Source organism: Nerophis ophidion, linkage group LG17, assembly GCF_033978795.1.
Source record: "Nerophis ophidion isolate RoL-2023_Sa linkage group LG17, RoL_Noph_v1.0, whole genome shotgun sequence".
NCBI lineage: Eukaryota > Metazoa > Chordata > Actinopteri > Syngnathiformes > Syngnathidae > Nerophis > Nerophis ophidion.
This window is the reverse complement of record NC_084627.1, coordinates 7,931,180-7,955,322: the sequence shown is the minus strand read 5'-3', so window position 1 is coordinate 7,955,322 and position 24,143 is coordinate 7,931,180. Positions and strand designations below refer to the sequence as shown.

The following is a 24,143-nucleotide window of genomic DNA, read 5'->3' as shown; positions in this document are numbered from 1 at the left end:
GACAGACATAGATGTGCCATTAATTATTTCATGACAACTTTTATACATACAGTATAAATGTATTTAACTATCTTATTTACTTAAGTGCTGTGTAACCAATGACGTGTTAGGACTTTTCAAACTAACTTGGATGGTCGGCTTTTACAGATAAAATAAAGTCATGAAACGCTGACATAAAATTAAACAATTATTGAATAATTTAGTAAATTATTTAAAAATGAAACGCATATGTGGTCGACCACAAAGTAATACCCTGCTAGCCTGTGCTAGCTCAGGCTAAAAGGGGCGTGGCTTGTCTACATGTATTTATGGATAAAAGCGTGCCAGCAGTGCGCCACATTAAATGTTGTTAGCTATAACCAGCACTTTGATAAAGAAGGTGAGAAACACTACTAAATTCAAAAAGTACTAATTGATGATAATTTAATGAGGAAAGTGTTCCACTCATCGAGTATGATGAGCTGGGATTGTTGACCCGGACACACAACAATGGAGTCTTAAAGTCTGGTAGCATCACAGTGATGACATATTATTTAGTTGGCAGCTCCTGCACTTCCACTTCTAATATCATCCATCTTATTTGAAGAAATAGTCCTGCAGGAAGCAGTCAGCTGTAGATGTTGTGGCCGGGCAGAGGCAGCCTCTGACCCTGCTTGGCCTCGAAGAAAGTGTAGGACAGCGTGATGGTGTCCACCCGCGCCATCTTGGGGTCCATGTCAAACTCCGGGTCGATGTAGAAGAAGACGGGCATGTCCACCTCCTCGTGAGGGTTCAGGCGCTGCTCTTCGAAGCAGAAACACTGAGGGGAGACGGCAGAAGACACGTGAGAAGACACGTGAGAAGACACATGAGAAGACACGTCAGAAGACACGTGAGAAGACACATGAGAAGACACGTGAGAAGACACGTGAGAAGACACGTGAGAAGACACGTGAGATGGCTGTGTGCACAACAGCACTGACAGAAGGTTCTAGGGCACCTGTGTCAAACTCCAGGCCTGTGAGCCAGATGTGGTCTATCACCTCATTAATGTGGTCTGTCACCTCATTAATGTGGTCTGTCACCTCATTAATGTGGTCTGTCACCTCATTGTGGCCTGCCATGTCATTATGTAGTCTGCCACAACATTTAATTAGATGCGCCATGTCATTAATGTGGTCTACTACATTAATTAATGTGGTCCATCACCTCATTAATGTGGTCTGTCACCTCATTGATGTGGTCCAATACCTCAATTGACGTGGTCCGTCACCTCATTAATGTGGTCTGTCACCTCATTGTGGCCCAACATGTCATTCAATGCGATCTGTCATGTCATTTAAGTCAGTGGTCCCCAACCTTTTTGTATCCGCCGACCGGTCAACGCCTAATAATTTGTTCCTTTTTTTTTCTTTCTTCTTTGTCATGAAAAAGGGACATTTTTGTCATGAAAAAAGGAGTTTTTTTGTGGTCGGTGCAATATTTGTAAGGGTATATTGTGTTTTTTATGTTGATTTGATAAAAAAAAAGAAAAAGATATATACATATGTATATATTTTTTTTAATAAAAAATAGGCCGCGGCCCGGTGGTTGGGGACCACTGATTTAAGTGACCTGTCACATCATTTAAGTGGCCTGCCATGTCATTTAACATTGTCAGCCAAATCATTTGACGTGGTCTGTCACTTCATTAATGTGGTCGACAACATCATTTAATGTGGTCCATCACCCCATTTAACATGGCTCGTGACCTCATTTAATGTGGTCCATCACCCCATTTAACATGGCTCGTGACCTCATTTAATGTGGTCCATCACCCCATTTAACATGGCTCGTGACCTCATTTAATGTGGTCCATCACCCCATTTAACATGGCTCGTGACCTCATTTAATGTGGTCCATCACCCCATTTAACATGGCTCGTGACCTCATTTAATGTGGTCCATCACCCCATTTAACATGGCTCGTGACCTCATTAATGTGGTCAGACCACATCATTTAATGCAGTCCTTCACATCACAAGGCCTGCCAAATCATTTAATGTGGTCCGCCACATCAATTAATGTGGTCCGCCACATCAATTAATGTGGTCCGAAACCTAATTTGACGTGGTCCGTGACCTCATTAATGTGGTAGACAACATCGTTTAATGTGGTCCCTCACCTCATTTAACACGGTCCATGCCTTCATTAATGTGGTCAGACCACATCATTTAATGCAGTCCTTCACATTGTACGACCTGCCAAATCATTTAATGTGGTCTGCCCAATAATTTAACGTGGTCCGCCACATCAATTAATGTGGTCCAAAACCTCATTTGATGTGGTCTGTCACCTCATTAATGTGGTAGACCACATTTAATTTGGTGTGTCGCCTCATTTAATGTAATCCATCACCTCATTAAGGTGGTAGACAACATTGTTTAATGTGGTCCATCACCTCATTTGATGTGGTCTGTCACCTCATTAATGTGGTAGACAACATCATTTAATTTGGTGTGTCGCCTCATTTAATGTGGTCCATCACCTCATTAAGGTGGTAGACAACATCGTTTAATGTGGTCCATCACCCCATTTAACATGGTCCGTGACCTCATTAATGTGGTCAGACCACATCATTTAATGCAGTCCTTCACATCACACGGCCTGCCAAATCATTTAATGTGGTCCGCCACATCAATTAATGTGGTCCGTAACCTAATTTGACGTGGTCTGTCACCTCATTAATGTGGTAGACAACATTGTTTAATGTGGTCCATCACCCCATTTAACACGGTCCATGCCTTCATTAATGTGGTCAGACCACATCATTTAATGCAGTCCTTCACATTATACGACCTGCCAAATCATTTAATGTGGTCCGCCACATCAATTAATGTGGTCCGTAACCTAATTTGATGTGGTCTGTCACCTCATTAATGTGGTAGACAACATCATTTAATGTGGTCCATCACCTCATTTAACACGGTCCATGCCTTCATTAATGTGGTCGGACCACATCATTTAATGCAGTCCTTCACATTATACGACCTGCCAAATCATTTAATGTGGTCTGCCCAATAATTTAATGTGGTCCGCCACATCAATTAAAGTGGTCCAAAACCTCATTTGACGTGGTCTGTCACCTCATTAATGTGGTAGACCACGTCATTTAATTTGGTGTGTCGCCTCATTTAATGTAATCCGTCACCTCATTAATGTGGTAGACAACATTGTTTAATGTGGTCCATCACCCCATTAAGGTGGTAGACAACATTGTTTAATGTAATCCGTCACCTCATTAATGTGGTAGACAACATCATTTAATGTGGTCCATCACCTCATTAAGGTGGTAGACAACATTGTTTAATGTGGTCCATCACCCCATTAAGGTGGTAGACAACATCATTTAATGTGGTCCATCACCTCATTTAACACGGTCCGTGCCTTCATTAATGTGGTCAGACTACATCATTTAATGCAGTCCTTCACATTATACGACCTGCCAAATCATTTAATGTGGTCTGCCCAATAATTTAATGTGGTCCGCCACATCAATTATTGTGGTCCAAAACCTCATTTGACGTGGTCTGTCACCTCATTAATGTGGTAGATCACATCATTTAATTTGGTGTGTCGCCTCATTTAATGTAATCTGTCACCTCATTAATGTGGTAGACAACATTGTTTAATGTGGTCCATCACCCCATTTAACATGGTCCGTGACCTCATTAATGTGGTCTCCCACATCATTTAATGTGGTCTGTCACCTCATTTCATGTAATCAGTCACCTCATTAATGTGGTAGACCACATCATTTATTGTGGTCCGCCACTTCATTTAACATGGTCCGTGACCTCATTAATGTGGTAGACCACGTCATTTAATGTGGTTCGTCACATCATTGTGGCCTGCCAAATAATTTATAGTAGTCTGCCAAATAATTTAAGTGGTCCGCCACGTCATTTAATGGTGTCCTCCACCTGAATTAATGTGGTCCAAAACCTCATTTGACGTGGTCTGTCACATCATTTAATGTGGTAGACCACATCATTTAACGTGGTCCGTCACATCATTGTGGCCTGCCAAATCATTTAATGTGGTCCAAAACCTCATTTGACATCGTCTGTCACATCATTTAACGTGGTCTGTCACCTCATTAATCTGGTCTATTACAATATTTATTGTGGCCTGCCATGTCATTCAATGCAATCCATCACGTCATTTAATGTGGCCTGTCACGTCATGAAAGTGGCCATCCACGTCACTCAAGGTGGTCTGCCAAGTCATTCAAGGTGGTCTGCCAAGGCAATTAAAGTGGCCCTCTGAGGTCAGCCATAATTGTAGCGTGGCCATCAAAAAAGGAGTCTGTCCTACCTGGATCTTGTTGAAGTACTGTCCTGCATCGAAGGGCACCACGTTGTAGGTGGAGATGCCAATGATGGGCTTGTCCGTGGGGTTCTTAGCTCGGTAGAAGGCCAGGGCCGTCTCCCCCGGGACCACCTGTGTGACAGACGCTCAGGTCAAAGGTGAAATGCTGCCATCAGCTGCCATCAGCGAGCGGCGGCGCGGCTCCTACAAAGATCTCCGTCTGCTGCGGCCGGAAGTTCCACTGGATGCTGGCGTGCGTGTCGGCATTGAAGGCCACTTTGATGACGCGCTCCGTCACCGGCTCCATGGTCTCCACCAGGTCCGTGTCATGGCCTGCCACCGCCACGCCACCCAGTCCTGTCGCCTGGTGACAACACAAGTCCAAAATGGCAAACAGGAACAACAACAAAGGCAGCATTTACATGGTAGAGATGTTGAAGTGTGATGATAATCTCTCATCGTCTCTCATTTACCAACAAAACGAGCGCTATAAATCGCTGTCAACAGTTCAAAAATGCTCTTAGTAAATGTGTTGGACCATAAATAAATGTTTATGATTGTGGAGGGAAATTAATGCCAAAACTCCAAAAGTACACAAAAACGTTTTTACTCAGGCCCGAAGATTTGCAAATAAGAAAAACTATTTTCTGTGATTAAAAACGATTTGCTAGTAAAAAAAATATTTTCTTCAATTAAAAAACGATTTGCAGTGAAACAATTTTCTGCAAGTGAAAAATCAATGTGTAGGTTAAAAAAGAAGTAATTTCTTCAATGAAAAAAGTGATTTGCAAGTAAAACAAAAAAAATTGGTAAGAAAAAAAGGATAGTCAAGTAAAAAAGATATTTTTTTACTAATAAACAATTTGCAAGTAAAATAAACAATTTTGTTTAATTAAAAATGATTTGCACTAAAATAAAACATTTCTGCAAGTTAAAAACAATTTACAAGTGCAATTTTTTTTTCAAATAAAAAACGATTTACAAAAAAAGAAAAGTTGCAAGCAAAAAAAAAAATTCTAAAACTAAAAAAACAATTTGTAAGTAAAAAAAACTAATTTTGCTATTAAAAAAAATTTGTAAGCTTTAAAAAAACTATCTTCTTCAATTAAAAAACAAGTTTAAGTTAAAAACAACAACTAATTTTGCAAGTGAAAAAACGATTAGCAAGTAAAAAAAAACCTCATTTCAATTAAAAAAATATTGTAAAAAGAAAATGTTTGCAATTAAAAAAACAGAGAGAGTAAAAATTTTTTTTTTCAGTTAAAAGACGATTTGCATTTAAAAAAATTCTGGAAGTGAAAAAACAAATATTTTCTTCAATGAAAAAAAGGATTTGTAAGTCAAACTAAAAAATTGGTAAGAAAAAAACGATTTCCAAGTGAAATAAAAAAATGTATTTAATTAAAAATAATTTGCAGAAAAAAAAAACTTTTCTGCAAGTTAAAAAAAAATTCACATGTACATTTTTTTCTTCAATTAAAAAATGATTACAAAAAACGAAAAGTTGCAAGTAAAAAAATTCTAAAACTAAAAAAACAATTTGTAACTAAAAAACTAATTTTCTATCAAAAAATTAATTGCAAGTTGAAAAAAAAACAATCTTATTCAATTAAAAAACGAGTTTCAAGGAAAAAAAATACTAATTTTGCATGTAAAAAAACTTTTATCACTAAAAAAAATACTGTAAAAAAAATGTTTGTGATTAAAAAAAACAGTGATAGTAAAAACAATTTTCTTCAGTTAAAAAATGATTGGCAAAAAAGTTAAATTGCAAGTAAAAAAAATAAAATTAAATAAAAATATTCAATTAAAAAAACTTTGTAAATTAAACATTTTTTTTTTGCAAGTTAAAAAAATGTCTTTAATTAAATCGATTCACAAGTCTGCTATTAATAATGGATTAGATTTATATAGCGCTTTTCTAGACACTCAAAGCGCTTCACAGAGAAGTGAGAAGCCATGAATAAATCACTCCACATTCACACATTGATGGTGGTAAGCTACAATGGCAGCTACAACTGCCCTGGGCTGGACTGACAGAACCGACCACCGCCAAGGTGAGGAGAGTGTCTTGCCCATGGTCACATGGTCACATGGAGGAAGCTGGAATCAAACCAGGAACCCTCAAGTTGCTGGCACGGCCATTCTACCATCTGAACCACGCCGTCCCAAAACAATTTAATTCAATTTATACTGTACTTGTTTTTTTTACCTGCAAAAGTATTGTTTTTTACTTGCAAATATTTTTGGGACAAAAACTGTTTTTCTTTTACAATCTTTGTTTAAATCCTGTACTTTTTATGGGTATGTTTATAAAAAAATTTAAAAAACAGACACATTTGTAAAATGACAAATTGATTCAATGTTATTGAATTGTTTTTTTTGCTGCAACTTGAGGCCTTTGGAAACTATTCCAATCCTGCAAGGACTGACTTGTTTTGTTCACCACCAATCCCAGCGCTCACCTGGCAGTAGAGCCTGTAGAGCGGCACGGCGGCGTACGCCAGGCCAACCATGCCCACGCCGGCGGCGGCCACGTACGTGAGCACCGTCTTGTTCCTGCTCTTCCACTGCTCCTCCTGGCTCGGCCTCTTACGGCTCTTGAGTCCCCGGCTGTGAGCGTTCAGGCGCGCCGGGAGCCTCCGCCACAGGAAGTGGAGCGGCCTTCTGGCGTCGCAGTGCAGGGTCCTCAGGCATGTCGGTGGCGGGAGTGCGGAAAAAGCCGCGCGCCGACAAAGGGACTGTCGCAGGACCAGAGGAAGCCACATGGCGGCCGAGGACTCACCTGGAGGACAACCTGTCAGTCAGACAACTCTGAGGATTGTATGATTCTTTAAATGCACACATTTATTTATTTTTTCTTTACAAAATATATACATAAATAGTTTTATATTGATTTAAAGTAATAAAAAAAATGCACACAATTAGGGCTGCAGCTACCAAATATTTTTTAGCAATTATTGATTCACTTGTTCAATTAATCGAGTATACTTAGGTAAAAATAGTTGTTCTTGCCATAACCTTCATTCTTTTTTTCTAATAAATGCACATCATAAACATTGCACTTCAAAGTTGTGTGCATCAATAAAACTATGCGCTGTTTGCTTCCACACAGACCACAGCACACACCACCGCTCTCATGTACCATCGTGTGGAAACCTCATTGCATATTTGAAGTTCCGGGCATTCCATGGTGTCGGAATTTGATCATTGTTTATTAGTAAGTCTCATTAAACGATCATTCAAAGCAACAGAATATAAATCAAAGCTTTTTTTCATTTGAAATTAATCGATTCATCTGTGCAGCTGTTAAGGAGATAATGTATCATGTTAATAAACAGTCAAAATGAACTATGGTTATTAAGACATTATAGAAGAGGTATTCAACACGGGGCTCAAGACCCCCAGGTTCCCGCAGAGGTACTCCAGGGGAGTCATGAGATTTTTGGTAGATGTTTGTTTTCTACATTCCCCAAGGAATTGTATCCATAAATCAATCCCCTTGCAGTTTTAAAATGAAAATATTAATAAGTAATCATATTAATATTAGCGCTGTTAAGTGATTACATTTTTAAATCAGATAATCACATTTTTTAAATTTGGATTAATCATGATCCAGTTTAGTTTCAAACAGAATCAACTTCATATTTCAGTAGCGAGCCCTCGTTTCAAATGTTGCTGACTTACATTAGAGCTCATAACTCTGTTTTACCTGCAAGTGTCCCCAGTGCAGCTCGTCAAGAAATTACTGCCAAAACTCCACAAGTACACAAAATGTTTTTACTCGGGCCCAAAGATACGCAAGTAAGAAAAACTATTTTCTGCGATTAAAAAACAATTCGCTAGTAAAAAAAAAAATGTCTTCAATTTAAAAAATTATTTGCAGTAAAACAATTTTCTGCAAGTGGAAAAACAATTTGTAAGTAAAAAAAAATATTTTCTTCAATGAAAAAAGAATTTGCGAGTAAAACAAAAAAATTGGTAAGAAAAAAACGATTCGCAAGTAAAATAAAAACTATTTTTTGCCCGTGGAATAAAAAACGATTTGCAATTAAAAAAAAAACAATTTTCTTCAATTAAAAAATATTTGCAGTTAAAAAAAAAAAGAAAAAAAAAATTTTAGGTCAAAAAATATTTTCTTCAATAAAAAAAACAATTTACAAGTAAAACAACAAAAAAGTAAAAAAAAAAGCAACTAAAAAAACCCCCACATTTTTTATACCATTGATAAAAACGATTTGCAATTAAAATAAATAATTGTCTTCAATTAAAAAATATTAGCAGTAAAATAAAAACTTTTCTGTAAGTGAAAAAAACAATTTGCAAGCAAAACATTTTTTTCTCAATTAAAAACGATTTGCAAAAAAAGAAAAATTGCAAGTAAATATAAGTGTAAAATTAAAAAAATATATTTGTAAGTAAAAAAACTAATTTAGCAATTAAAAAATAATTTGCAAGTTGAAAAAAAACTATCTTCTTCAACTAAAAAACGGTAAAAAGGTAAAAAAAAAATTGCAAGTAAAAAAATGATTTGCAAGTAAAAAAATGTTTTTGCAATTAAAAAATATTTGTAAGTAAGAAAAAAAATGTGCAATTAAAAAAACAACTAATCAAAGGAGCATGATTAAACGACGTGTATTCATGATTAATGCGAATTTTTTTGTGATTAATCACATGACTTATTGTTGACAGGCCTAATTAACGTATTCATGTTCACAATTTAAGACCAAAAATTATTTTTAAGGTAAAAGTTGATTTTCAAGGAAAAAAAATATTTTCAAGGTAAAAGTTGGTTTCCAAGACCCCAAAAATATTTTCAAGGTAAACGTTGGTTTCCAAGACCCCAAAAATATTTTTAAGGTAAACGTTGGTTTCCAAGACCCCAAAAATATTTTCAAGGTAAACGTTGGTTTCCAAGACCCCAAAAATATTTTTAAGGTACAAGTTGATTTTCAAGACAAAAAATTATTCTCAAGGAAAAAATTGATTTTCAAGGTAAAAGTTGATTTTCGAGACAAAAAAAATGTTTTTCAAGTAAAAACAACTTTTCAATACAAAAAAATATTTGTAGGTAGGAAAATAAATGTTGCAATAAAAAAAACTATTAATCAAAAGAGCATGATTAGTCGACATATTTTTATGATTAATGTGATATTTTTAGTGATTAATCACATGACTTATTGTTGACTAGCCTAATTAACGTATTCATGTTCACAATTTTCAAGACCAAAAATTATTTTAAAGGTAAAAGTTGATTTAAGACAAAAAATTTTTTCAAGGTAAAAGTTGATTTTCAAGACAAAAAAATATTTTCAAGGTAAAACTTGATTTTCAAGGGAGAAAAATGTTTTTCAAGTAAAAACAACTTTTCAATAAAAAAATATTTGTAAGTAGAAAAAAAATGTTGCAATTAAAAAAAAAAATTAATCAAAGGAGCATGATTAGTCGACGTATTTTTATGATTAATGTGATATTTTTAGTGATTAATCACATGACTTATTGTTGACAACCCTAATTAATTTATTCATGTTCACAATTTTCAAGACAAAAAATTATTTTAAAGGTAAAAGTTGATTTCAGACAAAAAATTATTTCAAGGTAAAAGTTGGTCTTCAAGACAAAAAAAATATTTTTAAGGTAAAACTTGATTTTCAAGGCAGAAAAATGTTTTTCAAGTAAAAACAACTTTTCAATAAAAAAATATTTGTAAGTAGAAAAAAATGTTGCAATTAAAAAAAACAATTAATCAAAGGAGCATGATTAGTCGACGTATTTTTACGATTAATGTGATATTTTTAGTGATTAATCACATGACTTATTGTTGACAACCCTAATTAATGTATTCATGTTCACAATTTTCAAGACAAAAAATTATTTTAAAGGTAAAAGTTGATTTAAGACAAAAAATTATTTCAAGGTAAAAGTTGATTTACAAGACAAAACGATTTTCAAGGTAAAAGTTGGTCTTAAAGAAAAAAACAATATTTTTAAGGTAAAACTTGATTTTCAAGACAAAAATTATTTTCAAGGAAAAAAATTGATTTTCAAGGTAAAAGTTGATTTTCAAGACAAAAAAATATTTTCAAGGTAAAACTTGATTTTCAAGGCAGAAAAATGTTTTTCAGGTAAAAACAACTTTACAATAAAAAAATGTGTAAGTAGAAAAAAAATGTTGCAATTAAAAAAAACTATTAATCGAAGGAGCATGATTAGTCGACGTATTTTTATGATTAATGCGATATTTTTTGTGATTAATCACGTGACTTATTGTTGACAGGCCTAATTAACGTATTCATGTTCGCCTTTAAAATAGACTCATAAGATATACTATAGGTTTAATGTTCGCCTTTAAAATAGATATATATGATATACTTTAGGTTTAAAACACAATCAACTTCACATTTAAGTAGCGACATTAGAAGGTTATTATCTCTCCTTTTACCTGCAAGTGTCCACAGTCCAGCTCGTCTCGAAAGAACAAACTAAAGTAAAAAGAACAAGTTGACAAATGAGCTTAATTTACTTGGTAAAAACATACTTTGCTGAAGGTGTCGTTTATCTCCAAAATAAAAGCTGCTGTCATTTCTCAGAAGAGGAAAGCAAACAAGCGGACATGTTTAGGGCGAACATGTAACCCGGTGTGTTACACCCAATGTCTTCCCCTGCTATTTAGCACACTTCGAACGTTCCGCTGAGGCGCCAAGCCTACCAGGGGTGTCCAAACTTTTTCCACAGAGAGCCGCACACGGAAACAATTAAGCATATTTTTCATTTTCAAACCATAACAAAATATATGTATTTTTTTTAATCCTTAGGGCCCCTGAGGAGCATAGAGGGTCTCAGTCACTAAAATGTTAAAAATAAGTCAAATTATTATTATATATTTTTTATTTAATCTTTACAGTAAATCTCTATATCAACTTGAGTTTGATTTAAAGTAAAAACAATAAGGTTTTATGGCTTTTCTGTCAAAGACAACTTTGTTTTTTATGGTAAAACTGAAATATGCAGTATCTAGATAGATAGATAGATAGATAGATAGATAGATAGATAGATAGATAGATAGATAGATAGATAGATAGATAGATAGATAGATAGATAGATAGATAGATAGATAGATAGATAGATAGATAGATAGATAGAACTTTATTGATTCCTTCAGGAGAGTTCCTTTATTTAGCAATTAAAGCCCTCAAAGATCAATAATGCAGGACACCAATGATTTTAGTTATTTAATATTTTTGAGTAATCACAGTGAAAAGTTAAATAAAATCCTACTAAACATATTTGAGATCCAAAAGGTCATAAAGTGATGCATTTTATTAGTTTGTTTTTTTAACGTTTAACACTTAAGATCAACTTCCCATATATCTGTCGATTTTAAATTTAAACTATTATTTTGTTTGTTTTATGCTCTTTTCTCAAAACGTTGATGTATTTATATGGCAAGCACACAACATGTGCAATATTTTTTTCCACATAAAACATTTTAAAGTGATAATTTTTAAGTAATATATCATTATAACAGATTTTTTTGTCTTTTTTTTTTTGAGCAATGGAAAAAAAAAAGAAAATAAAGACAAAAGGGAAAAAAACGCCTACATGGCAGCTTTGTGTCAACATTGCCACTTTTTCTCATTAGATTTCACCTCATTCCACTTTTTTTTTAAATGTTTTTTTTTATTTTTGCAATACTATCAATTTTGCAATTTTTGCAGAATATGTGACGGGCCGGTAAAAGATTAACTGCGGTCCGCAAATGGCCCCCGAGCCGCACTTTGGACACCCCCAGTTATACATCAATTATGTTCTTTGTAAATGTACTTTGTATATTTACATTTATTGTTGTCCTTTCAAAAAAGTCTAATTAAATAGTTGTCTAACTTTATTTTTCAGAAATAAAAACGGGAAAAAAAATGGCCCGAAATGTGTTTTTTTTTTTTAAATTTGCATTAAAGAATTGGACATGGAATAAACGGAAGGTACACGGACCTAAAATACTGCTCCCGGTTGAAGTTGTCATCACACAGATAAACACGCATTTTTGTATTTTGGATGAACGTGACTTGGAATTTTGTGTTTAACTGGAAAAATAAAAATCCATAAAAGGAAAACAACACCAAACATTTTTATGGTAATATTTGAATGAAAATCAACCCGTTTTTGTTTGTTTAAAAATCTGCCATTTATAGTAAAAAAATAAAAAACGTACATAACTTGTTTTTTTTTTTATTTGTGTTTCAGAATTGGAAACAGAATGAGCGGAAGCTACATGGACCGTTTTTGTTTTTCAATGTCCATTCATAAAAATAAGATTCAATGAGTAAAACATGCACTGGTCATTATGTTAGAGCAGGGGTCACCAACGCGAGGTCGCCCGTAAGGACCGGATGAGTCGCCCACTGCCCTAAAAATAGCTCCAATAGCAGCACTTACCAGTGAGCTGCCTCTATTTTTTTAATCGTATTTATTTACTAGCAAGCTGGTCTCGCTTTGCTCGACATTTTTAATTTTAAGAGAGACAAAAGTCAAATAGAATTTGAAAATCCAAGAAAATACTTGGTCTTCACTTGTTTAAAGAAATGCATTTATTTTTTTACTTTGCTTCTTATAACTTTCAGAAAGACAATTTTAGAGAAATAAATACAACCTTAAAAATGATTTTAGGATTTTTAAACACATATACATTTTTACCTTTTAAATTCCTTCCTCTTCTTTCCTGACAATATAAATCATTCATCAATTTAAATCAATGTTCAAGTATTTTTTATTTTTATTGTAAAGAATATTCATCCATCCGTCCATTTTCTACCGCTTATTCCCTTTGCAGGGCCAACACAGATAGACAGACAACATTCACACACTAGGGACCATTTAGTGTTGCCAATCAACCTATCCCCAGGTGCATGTCTTTGGAGGTGGGGGGGGGCCTATCCCCAGGTGCATGTCTTTGGAGGTGGGAGGGGCCTATCCCCAGGTGCATGGCTTTGGAGGTGGGAGGGGCCTATCCCCAGGTGCATGTCTTTGGAGGTGGGAGGGGCCTATCCCCAGGTGCATGTCTTTGGAGGTGGGAGGGGCCTATACCCAGGTGCATGTCTTTGGAGGTGGGAGGGGCCTATCCCCAGGTGCGTGTCTTTGGAAGTGGGAGGGGCCTATCCCCAGGTGCATGTCTTTGGAGGTGGGAGGAAGCCGGAGTACCCGGAGGGAACCCACGCAGTCACGGGGAGAACATGCAAACTCCACACAGAAAGATCCCGAGCCTGGGATTGAACCCAGGACTACTCAGGAGCTTCGTATTGTGAGGCAGACGCACTAACCCCTCTTCCACCGTGAAGCCAATTGTAAAGAATAATAAATACATTGTAATTAAATTCTTCATTTTAACTTCTGTTTTTTTGACAAAGAATAGATGAGGTGGCGACTTGTCCAGGGTGTACACCGCCTTCCGCCCGATTGTAGCTGAGATAGGCGCCAGCGCCCCCCGCGACTCCAAAAAGGGAATAAGCGGTAGAAAATGGATGGATGGATATTTGTGAAATATTTCTTCAAATTTATGATTCTAATTCCAAAAAAATATTCTGGCAAATCTAGAAAATCTGTAGAATCAAATTTAAATCTTATTTCAAAGTCTTTTAAAATTTTTGTTTTGTAAATCTAGAAGAAATAATGATTTGTCTTTGTTAGAAATATAGCTTGGTCCAATTTGTTATATATTATACCAAAGTGCAGATTGGATTTGAACCTATTTAAAACATGTCATCAAAATTCTAAAATTAATCTTAATCAGGAAAAATTACTAATGATGTTCCATAATATTTTTTTTTTTTCAAGAAGATACGAATTAGCTAGTTTTTCTCTTCATTTTTTTCGGTTGAATTTTGAATTTTAAAGAGTCGAAATTGAAAAAATGTAATTTAAATTTTTTTCGTGTTTTCTTCTCTTTTAAACCGTTCAATTAAGTGTTTTTTTTCATCATTTATTCTCTACAAAACAACCTTCCGTGAAAGGAAAAAAAAGTACGACGGATTGACAGGCAGAAATACCCATTTTTTAAAATATATATACATAGATTTATTTATTAAAGGTAAATGGGGCAAATTGGCTATTTCTGGCCATTTATTTAAGTGTGTATCAAACTGGTAGCCCTTTGCATGAATCAGTACCCAAGAAGTAGCTCTTGGTTTGAAAAAGCTTGCTGAGCCCTGCTTTAGAGGTTGCAGAAAATGAAATGTGACTAAAAATGAGCGCTGATCGTGTCGAGGTGTTGGGTGAAAGCCCCTACGGGGTCCGCGCGGGGACAAAAAGGCGCGTGGTGCTGCGAGCAATGGAGGGGGTGACAGTGGGCCAGGTATTTGATGCCGAGTGCATCCTCAACAAACGGCCCAGAAAGGTGAGATATCCCCGCGGAGGGGAGGCTCCGTGCCGACCCTGGCCGCCCTTTATCTCTCCCCCCCGCCTGACTCTGACCGCTTGTGCGCTATTTTCCAGGGGAAGTTGGAGTATCTGATCAAGTGGAGCGGGTGGTCGTCCAAGTAAGTCGCTAGCCTTCCTCGGTTAGCCGCCGCGGCTAACCTGAGACGCGCACGCACGCACACACACATCAGCGCGGGCGCGCGCACGCTCTCGCCAAGCTAGCGGGCGAAGCGTGTGCAAACAATAACAATAATAACCTTGCCAACAACAACAACAATAACCTTGTAAACAACAACAATAATAACCTTGCAAACAACAACATGAGCTTTCCTGCCAATCACGGTTCTACCTTGGCCTCACTTTGTGTCACAAAACGGACAAAAAAAATGCTCGTCGTTTGCTCTCTTTGCTGTTTTTATAGCTGCTAATGATGCTAATATCATTTTAATAACAATCCCTTTCTTTAATCTCTTCCCACTAAATGAGGGCCGAAGACGTGATTGTTGTTTAGCTGCTGCAGTAAATAGAACACTGAATATATTGTTTGTGGACTTTTTTTTTTTTTTTGCCTACTTGCAAGTATTTGACATCAGGAGCTTTAAAAATGTTACATATTTGGTTTGTGTTTAAAGGCCTACTGAAAGCCACTACTAGCGACTACGCAGCATGATAGTTTATATATCAACGATGAAATATTAACATTGCAACACATGACAATACGGCTGGGTTAGTTTACTAAATTGCAATTTAAAATTTTGCGGCGAAGTATCTTGCTGAAACGTCGCAGTATGATGACGTGTGCGCGTGACGTCACGCATTGTAGAGGACATTTTGTTCCAGCACCGTTCCCAGCTATAAGTCTGTTTTCATCGCATAATTCCACAGTATTCTGGACCTCTGTGTTGGTGAATCTTTTGCAATTTGTTCAATGAATAACGGAGACGTCAAAGAAGAAAGCTGTAGGTGGGAAGCGGTGTATTGTGGCCGCCTTTAGCAACACAAACACAGCCGGTGTTTCATTGTTTACATTCCTGAAAGATGACAGTCAAGCTTTACCATGGAACAGAGATGTCAAGCGAACACGGTTGGATTGGACCACACACACAAAGCGATCATTTCGAAAGATCGTGTTTCGAAGAGGGTCCCTTGCGAAGGGCAGCAATGGGCATCGCCACCACCCGTTGACTGGTGCTGAAGAAAGGTACCGGGCCGACCCTCAGGTTGTACAGGTACGATCATATAATCTCACTAAAATACTAGTAATACAATAAGCAGATAAGAGATTTTCCAGAATTATCCTAGTAAATTTGTCTAATAACATCTGAATCGCTCCCACTGTATAGTCTTTTTTTTTTCTTTCTAGTCCTTCACTCTCACTTTCCTCATCCACAAAGCTTTCATCCTCGCTCAAATTAATGCGGAAATCGTTGTTTTCTCGGTCCGAATCGCTCTCGCTGCTGGTGGCCATGATTGTAAACAATGTTCAGATGTGAGGAGCTCCACAACCCGTGACGTCACGCGCACAGTGTCTGCTACTTCCGGTACAGGCAAAGCTTTTTTATTAGCAACCCAAAGTTGCGAACGTTATCGTCGATGTTCTCTACTAAATCCTTTCTGCAAAAATATGGCAATATCGCGAAATGATGAAGTATGACACATAGAATGGACCTGCTATCCCCGTTTAAATAAGAACATCTCATTTCAGTAGGCCTTTAAACTTTCATGCAGAGAAGGAAATCACAACTAAGTCAATTGACCAAAAGAGTATTCATTAAAGTTGAAATGATGCTACATATTAGCAGTAGTGCTACTTTTGGTAGCAACGCTTGTGCCCCACACTTGACAAATTAAAGTTGTCTGTTCGACATCTTCCCGCTTGAAGCCGAACCACCGCCAGACGATGGACCTCCTGCTGTTTTTCTTGGGAATGAATTCTTCCTTCATTTGTGACCAGATTCGTACCTTCTTTCTTTCGTATCACCACTCGTACGGCTCTACTAGCATCACAGCTAATGTTACCCATGCTGCTACCTCTCTGCTCCGCGAGGGCGTATACGTATGTGACGTATGACGTGAAAGTATGTGACGTTTGTAAGAAGGTGCGCTTGTTTTACATCTCTGTGAGAAACAGACACAAGAAGGAGTGGGAAGAGCCTGTAGTGTAATGCCCGCAGCTAAAAACAACTGCGTGAGAAGGTATACTCCAATATCACCATATAGTCATTTTCTATATCGCACAGATTCACATATATATATATATATATATATATATATATATATATATATATATATATATGTATGTATGTATGTCTTGATTAGATTATCCAGAGAATAGTGCTCGATACCGTGGTAGAGCGCAATATGTAGGTGTGGGAAAAATCAAAAGACTACTTCATCTCTACAGAACTGTTTCATGAGGGGTTCCTTCAATCATCAGGAGATTATATATAAATAAAATAAATACTTAAATTTCAGTGTTCATTTATTTACACATATACACACACAAAACACTCATCTACTCATTGTTGAGTTAAGGGTTGAATTGTCCATCCTTGTTCTATAATCTCCGTCACTATTTTTCTAACCATGCTGAACACCCTCTCTGATGATGCATTGCTGTGTGGCATGCACAAAAGTGCTTTCATCAAATGCACAAGAGTCTGGAATCTTCCATCTTCCTGTCCTTGTTGTGCACTGCACTCTCTAAAAGCCGTAGATGTTATTGTCAAATATGCATGTAGATGGGAGTATTGTCCTGTTTAAGAGCGTCACAACATTGCTGTTTACGGTAGACAAAAATGTGACTGCTGTTGTTGTGTGTTGTTACCGCGCTGGGAGGACGTTAATGAAACTGCCTAACAACTCGCCCTCGATCATTCTACAGTTCTAACGTCATTGGGCAGACACGCTGTTTATATTGTGGGAAAGCTGTCCTCACTCAGGTCTGCATGGAGCTGGAGGGGGCGTGGCCTCCAGCTCCGCCTGAATTTCAGGAGATTTTCTGGAGAAAATTTGTCCTGGGAGGTTTTCGGGAGAGGTGCTGAATTTTGGGAGTTTCCCGGAAAATCCGGGAGGGTTGGCAAGTATGATATAAAGTAAACAAAAAACCAACAACATATCTTACTTTTTAACTCTTTAATGACACCTAATTAATTAACACCTTTTTTGTCCTCTGGACTTTTTAACGTTGACCAAAATACCGTAATGGTCACAAAAAGTGGTGTTGAAAATGAAAAATATCAACATGCTCTGGTTTTTCAGTGTGAAAAGTTTAGACCCCACTGTCTTAAATGTCATTAATATTCACCTTTTATATAAAGGAGTGACTTTTGCATAACAGTATTAGTGGACTTGGTACTTTTTGCAGCTGCCAATCAATCAATTTGTTGCGGTCCTCGCCATTAGCAGGCCAGCACTGACCAAGTCTTCTGGTGCCTCTGCAGGCACAACAGCTGGGAGCCGGAGGAGAACATTTTGGACCCGAGGTTATTGGCGGCGTTCAACAAGCGGTCAGTTTCCTTCTTGCAACAAATCAATTCTCCATCGGTGCTTGAATGTTTCTTTTTCTTTGCGTTTTTTTGTGTGGCGTTAGGGAACAAGAGCGGGAACTTTTGTTCCAGAAGAAAGGGAAGAGGCCGAGAGGACGTCCACGCAAGACCCCGGTAGTTTCTCTCCACCTTCCTTTAAGAGTTTTCTGATTATTGAACGTTGGTGAAATCACTGCTAGTTCTACTCCCAACCACAGGGGGCGCTACAGAACAGTGGAAGCTTCATTAACAAACTTAATCGGTTCCAAGACGGGGCTCGTGAATCAAAAAGTTTATAAACTGAAGCAAATATCTCCGTAAGAAACAAAGTAAATATGAATAATTGGTTCCAGTCCATATTTTAGTGAAAGTTTGTACACTTTCAACACAATATAAAGTGATATTGAGTATGATTGCACAAAAAAATAGATTCACATTAGAATCGCGATTCTAAATCGATTAATCAATTCCAAAAATCGATTTCTAAACTAATTAATCATTTTTTTTAATGAGAAAGAATTGTTAAAAATACATTTTTAGGCCGCCTCTATGCAACCTAAACAAGCTTTTATAACCAGTTATAAAGAATTAGTACAGAATTTTCTTGAATTGCCGCCGGGCCGCTAATTAATTTAAAACCTCTTTTCACTCCGGCGTTTACCAAAGGCATGTGGTAAAGGCAAGCATGCGCTAATTATTTTAAAACCTCTTCTCACTCCGGCGCTTACCAAAGGCATGCGGTAAATTTAGGCCTGCGCTTACAAATTTGAGTGTGATGTAAGGATACATCATGAAAAGCACATTTGATAAAAAAAAACGTTATTATGGTCTTACCTTTACTTATAAATGAAGTCCATGCGCCGCTCCTTCTGATCAAAAGCATCGATAACTTGTTTATAAAAGTCTTCCTTATCTTTCCTCAGTTTTAAAAGTCTCTCTGTCTCGATGGAGATCTTCCTTTATTACCTCCTGCTTCGATTGAAAGTCCAGTTTAGAAAACTGTTCTATTTTAGATATGTAATCCTCCATGTTAAAAGTGCAAGTAATAGGAAAAAATAAAGGATCGCTGCTCACTCTTGCTGCTTGTTGTCACTTCTTCTGCAGCCGAGTAGTCGCAAGAAGGATCACTAGCGCCCTCTACCACCAGGAGGCGGGAGTCATTTAATGACTCATATTTGACACACGCAGCTACGGTATATTAATAAAACATAGCTGCTTACGGTTCTTTTTAGCATATTCAATAGCTTGGACCTTAAATCCTACTGAATAGCTCTTAATCTTCTTCCCTTTATGCGATTTCAAATGATTGAAATCAGCCTCCTCCATTTTGAAAATGATGACAGGTGAAGTGTCACTTGTGACGTGACGAGTTTGACCCGGTGGAAATTCTAGGCATATGCTAATTATTTGACGAAACGAGTTTGACCCGGCGGTAATGCTAAGCATGCGCTAATTATTTTGCGAAACGAGTTTGACCCGGCAGTAATTCTAGTCAGGTGCATACTATATACCCGGCGGCAATTCAAAGAAATACAGTAATTGTTATAACAAACTAGATGAGGAATGGTGTGTGAATGCTCCAATGCTGACAGAATCTAGTATGAACAGTTTGAATTTCCAGGAAAACCGGAATTTGGTTAGAATGGTTTGAATAGGTTGAAAAATGTGGGAATTGTGGAAGTTTGAAAAATGTACAGTTCATTATGAATGGGGAATATGAAAAAATCTAAGGGTTATGGTAAATTTTGGAATTTGTTTTTAGAAACGTTGACGTAGAGCAAACAATTCCTGAAGATGCTGAATATTTTGAAGTAGTAACGGTATGAATCGAATGAAAGTTATGGGAGTTGTGGAACTTAAAAAAAATTCCCCTTCATTTTAATGGGAATTTCCAGAAAATTAGGACATTTCGAGAAAAAGGGGAATTTTTTGAAAATGGTAAAAAAAAAGCAACTTAAATGCTCTTAATGAGTTGACACTTTTGGTGCTGGAATTGTTTCCAAATCGATCAAGAAATGTTGGAAGTAACATTTTTATTTGAGAAATGGTTTTACGTATTTCCTGGAATTTTAGGAAAACTGTGAATATTTCCAGTTCAAAAAACAACTTTGTTTTTTGTCCTGATTAGGAGGATTGTTTGGACGCTGGAACGGTTGAAAAATGTGGAAGGAGTAGTCACCAGAAAAAAGGGTGGCCATAGGGCTTTGGAAAACCAGGAATTCTGGAAAATCCTGGAATTTTTTGGGGGATTTGCAAAAAAGGCAGGTGGAATTTCCAGGCGAGTGGAATTGTTCGAATAGGTTGAAACGTGTGGAAGTTTGAAAAGTGGCCAATTCATTTTAAATGCGAAAAATTTCCCTGAAAACCTGGAATTCTGGGAATTTTTGGAACTTGTCAATAGGACGCCCGCAAGTCCCAAACAGGATGAACAGTTTGAAGTTGGAACAGTTTGAATCGGATGAAAAATGTGGAAGGAAGAACGCGCCAAGATCTGGAGAATAATAATAATAATAATAATAAATAGATTAATTTTGGTATAGAAAACCGTATGTGTGAATGTTTTGGAGCATTCACTCAATAATACTTTGTGGGAGTCGCTTTGAATCGAGAATCGATCCTCAATCGAATCGTCATCGAAGGAATCGGATCAAATTATAAGCTGCCCAAAGTGTCACACCCTAACGACTGATGGATCAACTTTATATTTAATATTTTATTGTAACAAGCCAACACAACAATGACAAGCTGAACTGTCCTGTTCATGCTTCTTTGGTGCCCTCACAAACGAACAGAAATCACAAAAATCCTTAACGTCAACTACCATATTAGTTGAGTTCAGTTTAATGTTTATTCGGTATAAAAATAACTAAAAGCTTGTTGAAAAATAAACAAGTGATTCAATTATAAATAAAGATTTCTCCACATAGAAGTAATCATCAACTTAAAGTGTCCTCTTTGGGGATTGGAATAGAGATCTATCAACTTCATTCTAAACATTTCTTCACAACAAAGACATTTATGGAACATGTCCACAAAAAATCTAACTGTCAACTTGCATTTTTTTCTTCACAGTTTATGAACTTACATTTATATTTTGTTGAAGTATTCTTCAATAAATATTTTTATAAAAGATTTTTGAATTGTTGCTATTTTTAGAATATTTAAAAAAAAATCTTGCGTACCCCCACTGCTATATACAAACAATTACACTTCCATAATTGGAAGTATAGTTTATTATTGCTACAATAATAAACATTTAAAAAGTAAACTCCACTTAAATTAACGCCAGGCTTGAAGAAAGGAGCAAACAGGGTGGGGATGGTAAGGATTGGGCGTGTATATGTGGAAGAGGCGCCACTGAACGAGAGTAATGTGAAATAGGTCAGCTTTGGCATATTTTCCAAGAACAGTCTTGTCTCATCACAATGAAAACGTAAGTGGTCGGAAGTGAAATCTTCCAGACTTTTGTGACCTCCTCCTTTCCACGCTGCTCATGTCCAGTTAGCAAAATGGACAAAAAAGCCATGAAAGAAACACGCTGAGAAGTGACGGGGATAGGCCACGCCTCCTCAACCTGCTTTTTGTCCCTCGGGCGTGACACTGAATGGCCGAAAGAAGGGTGGGCACATGTTTGGGTTCTGAGGTGGACGTTGACTGCGTCCTGCTAACAGTCCATTGTCGTCTTCAGCTGCCGACGCCGCCCGCCTCCGCCGCCAAAGAAAGCCGCTCGTCGTCGTCTTCTTACTCGGGCCTGTCGTCGTCGTCCGAGGAGGAGGAGGAGGATGAGGATGAGGATGATGAGGATGAGGATGAGGAGCGCGAGCACAAGAAGGTGAAGGCCAGCCCGCGGGTCCACCCGGTCCCGCAGAAGCGGCCTCAGATCCTGCTGGCCAAGCCGGAGCCGCCACGCAAGAAGCGCGGGAGGAAACCGCTTCACCCGGACCTCAGGGCGCTGAGACAGGCCAAGAGCAGACTGCTGGCTCCGCCCCCTAGCCGCCACCATCTGCTCCGCCTTCCTCGGGACGAGTGTCAGGCGGGGGTGAAGAAGCCGCTGCAGCCGGCCAGCTTCACCTACACGGGACTGAGCAGGACCGGCAGGGACGAGGCCGCCGCCGCAGCCTCCGTCGCCGCCGCCCACAGCGCCGCCTTCTCCCAGGCGTCCAAAGGCGGCTCTCAGGGCTGCGCTTGGAACCTCCCCCTGCCCGCCTCCTCGCCGTCCCCCTCCCACAGCAAAGCCGGCATCTCGCCGCAGAGCAAGACTGAGCTGAGGCGCTGCGTTTCCGAGTCGGGCGGCGGGCGAGGGGACGTCTTCAAGGCGACTCCGCCCCCTCTGAAACTGTCCGGGAGCTTCGGGGGAAGTCCGGCGGCCGTCCAGCGCTTGCCGCTCAGCCCGAGGAGGCAGGAGCGTCACGGCGGTCACACGGCGCCGGGCCAGCACAAATCGCCTCTTTCCAAGGCGTCGGCGACGCATCGAGCGTCCGGCCAGGCGCTCAGCCTCCGCGCGCTCAACCTGCAGAGCGTCACTAAGACGCCGCCCGCTGGCCACCAAGGGAACAGCGGCGTGGCCGTGCGCTCCAGCTCGCGTAGCGGCAGCCTGGTGGTGATCAATGACTCTCGAGTATCGGCGGGGCCGCAGCGTCACGTCCTGACCGCGGGCGGCGGCGGGAAGGGCAGGAAAGACGTGTCGCTGGCGCCCGGCAGGCAGGAAGAGCGCAAAGCCGCCCGCAGCCTGAACGAGCTCAGCACGGGCGACTCGGACGAGAGCAGCAGCAGCGGCGACTCGGAACCGGACGCCGCCTCGTATCCCAGCAACAGCCGGCCCAGCCTCGGCGACGCCGCCACCGCCTCGGACACGGAAACGGACTGGCGGCCGGCGCGCAGCCTCCTGGAGCACGTGTTCGTCACCGACGTCACCGCCAACTTCATCACGGTGACCGTGAAGGAGTCGCCCACCAGCGTCGGCTTCTTCAATCCGAGGAACCCCTGAGGGCGACGGCCGCCACGACACCCCCGAACTCTTTCAAACGCCAAATTTTCATCTCCGACGGCGTGGAGTTGGAAAACAGGAAGTCACGGGCCGTCGCCGCGTGGCTCCGCCCCTTCCCCCCAGTGCCTCAGCTCCTCGTCACACCTCACAGCAGACGAGCCAGCTCGCCGCGGACGCTCCTCCGATCTTTTTGTCCTCCCGACGAAAACTCAAATGTGACTTTTGATTTGATGTCATTTGTAGATTTTGTGTTGGACCAAAGGTGCTACCTGGACTCTTCTTATTTAATACACACGCTTAATTTATACTGTAAATATCTTTCTATTCATGTCCTTTTAATAAATCATAACCACAAGACCTGGAAGATGCTTCGGTGCGGTTTTATGCTCCTTTATGGACCTGCCAAAAGTGGGAGGCTTACCTCCGCTTCACCAGCCGGCGGCGCTGTTGTGCTGTGAGCATGAAGCAGGATGTCCTAAGTCAGGTGTCGGCAACCTAAAATGTTGAAAGAGCCAGATTGGACCAAAAATACCAAAACAAATCTGTCAGTTGCCGCAAACAATTAAAAGCCATATTACATACAGATAGTGTGTCATGAGACATAAATTGAATTAAGAGGACTTAAAAGAAACTAAATGAGCCGAAATATAGCTACAAATGAGACATAATGATGCAATATGTACATACAGCTAGCCTATATAGCATGTTAGCATCGATTAGCTTGCAAGTCATGCAGTGACCAAATATGTCTGATTAGCACTCCACACAAGTCAATATCAACAAAACTCACCTTTGTGCATTCATGCACAACATTAAATGTTCGGTGGACTAAATGAGACAGAAAAAGAAGTGGCATAAAACACGTCCTAGAAAGTCGGAGAAAGTTAT

At 38.8% G+C, this 24,143-nt stretch overlaps 2 protein-coding genes across 4 annotated transcripts; one reads left to right on the top strand and one right to left on the bottom strand.

Moving 5' to 3' along the window:
- Window positions 1-24,143, bottom strand: LOC133535947 (cytochrome c oxidase assembly protein COX11, mitochondrial). 3 transcript variants are annotated; one of them, XM_061876039.1, is made up of 6 exons: window positions 24,046-24,143; window positions 23,677-23,750; window positions 6,794-7,113; window positions 4,537-4,692; window positions 4,335-4,460; window positions 1-799 (listed from the first exon to the last, which is right to left on the bottom strand). In XM_061876039.1, the coding sequence occupies exons 3-6, from the start codon at window positions 7,094-7,096 to the stop codon at window positions 608-610; spliced, it is 777 nt and encodes a 258-aa protein (XP_061732023.1). In that variant the 5' UTR covers window positions 7,097-7,113; window positions 23,677-23,750; window positions 24,046-24,143; the 3' UTR covers window positions 1-607. The 3 variants fall into 3 exon arrangements, with proteins under 3 accessions (XP_061732023.1, XP_061732022.1, XP_061732021.1); XM_061876038.1 differs by lacking the exons at window positions 23,677-23,750; window positions 24,046-24,143 and adding an exon at window positions 10,771-10,996 and having other exon boundaries at window positions 6,794-7,125; XM_061876037.1 differs by lacking the exons at window positions 23,677-23,750; window positions 24,046-24,143 and adding an exon at window positions 10,771-10,996.
- On the top strand, window positions 14,497-23,619 carry LOC133535945 (chromobox protein homolog 2-like). Its single transcript, XM_061876030.1, has 5 exons — window positions 14,497-14,718; window positions 14,817-14,860; window positions 18,185-18,250; window positions 18,334-18,403; window positions 21,957-23,619. Exons 1-5 carry the CDS (start codon window positions 14,569-14,571, stop codon window positions 23,253-23,255), a joined length of 1,629 nt encoding a protein of 542 aa, XP_061732014.1. The 5' UTR covers window positions 14,497-14,568; the 3' UTR covers window positions 23,256-23,619.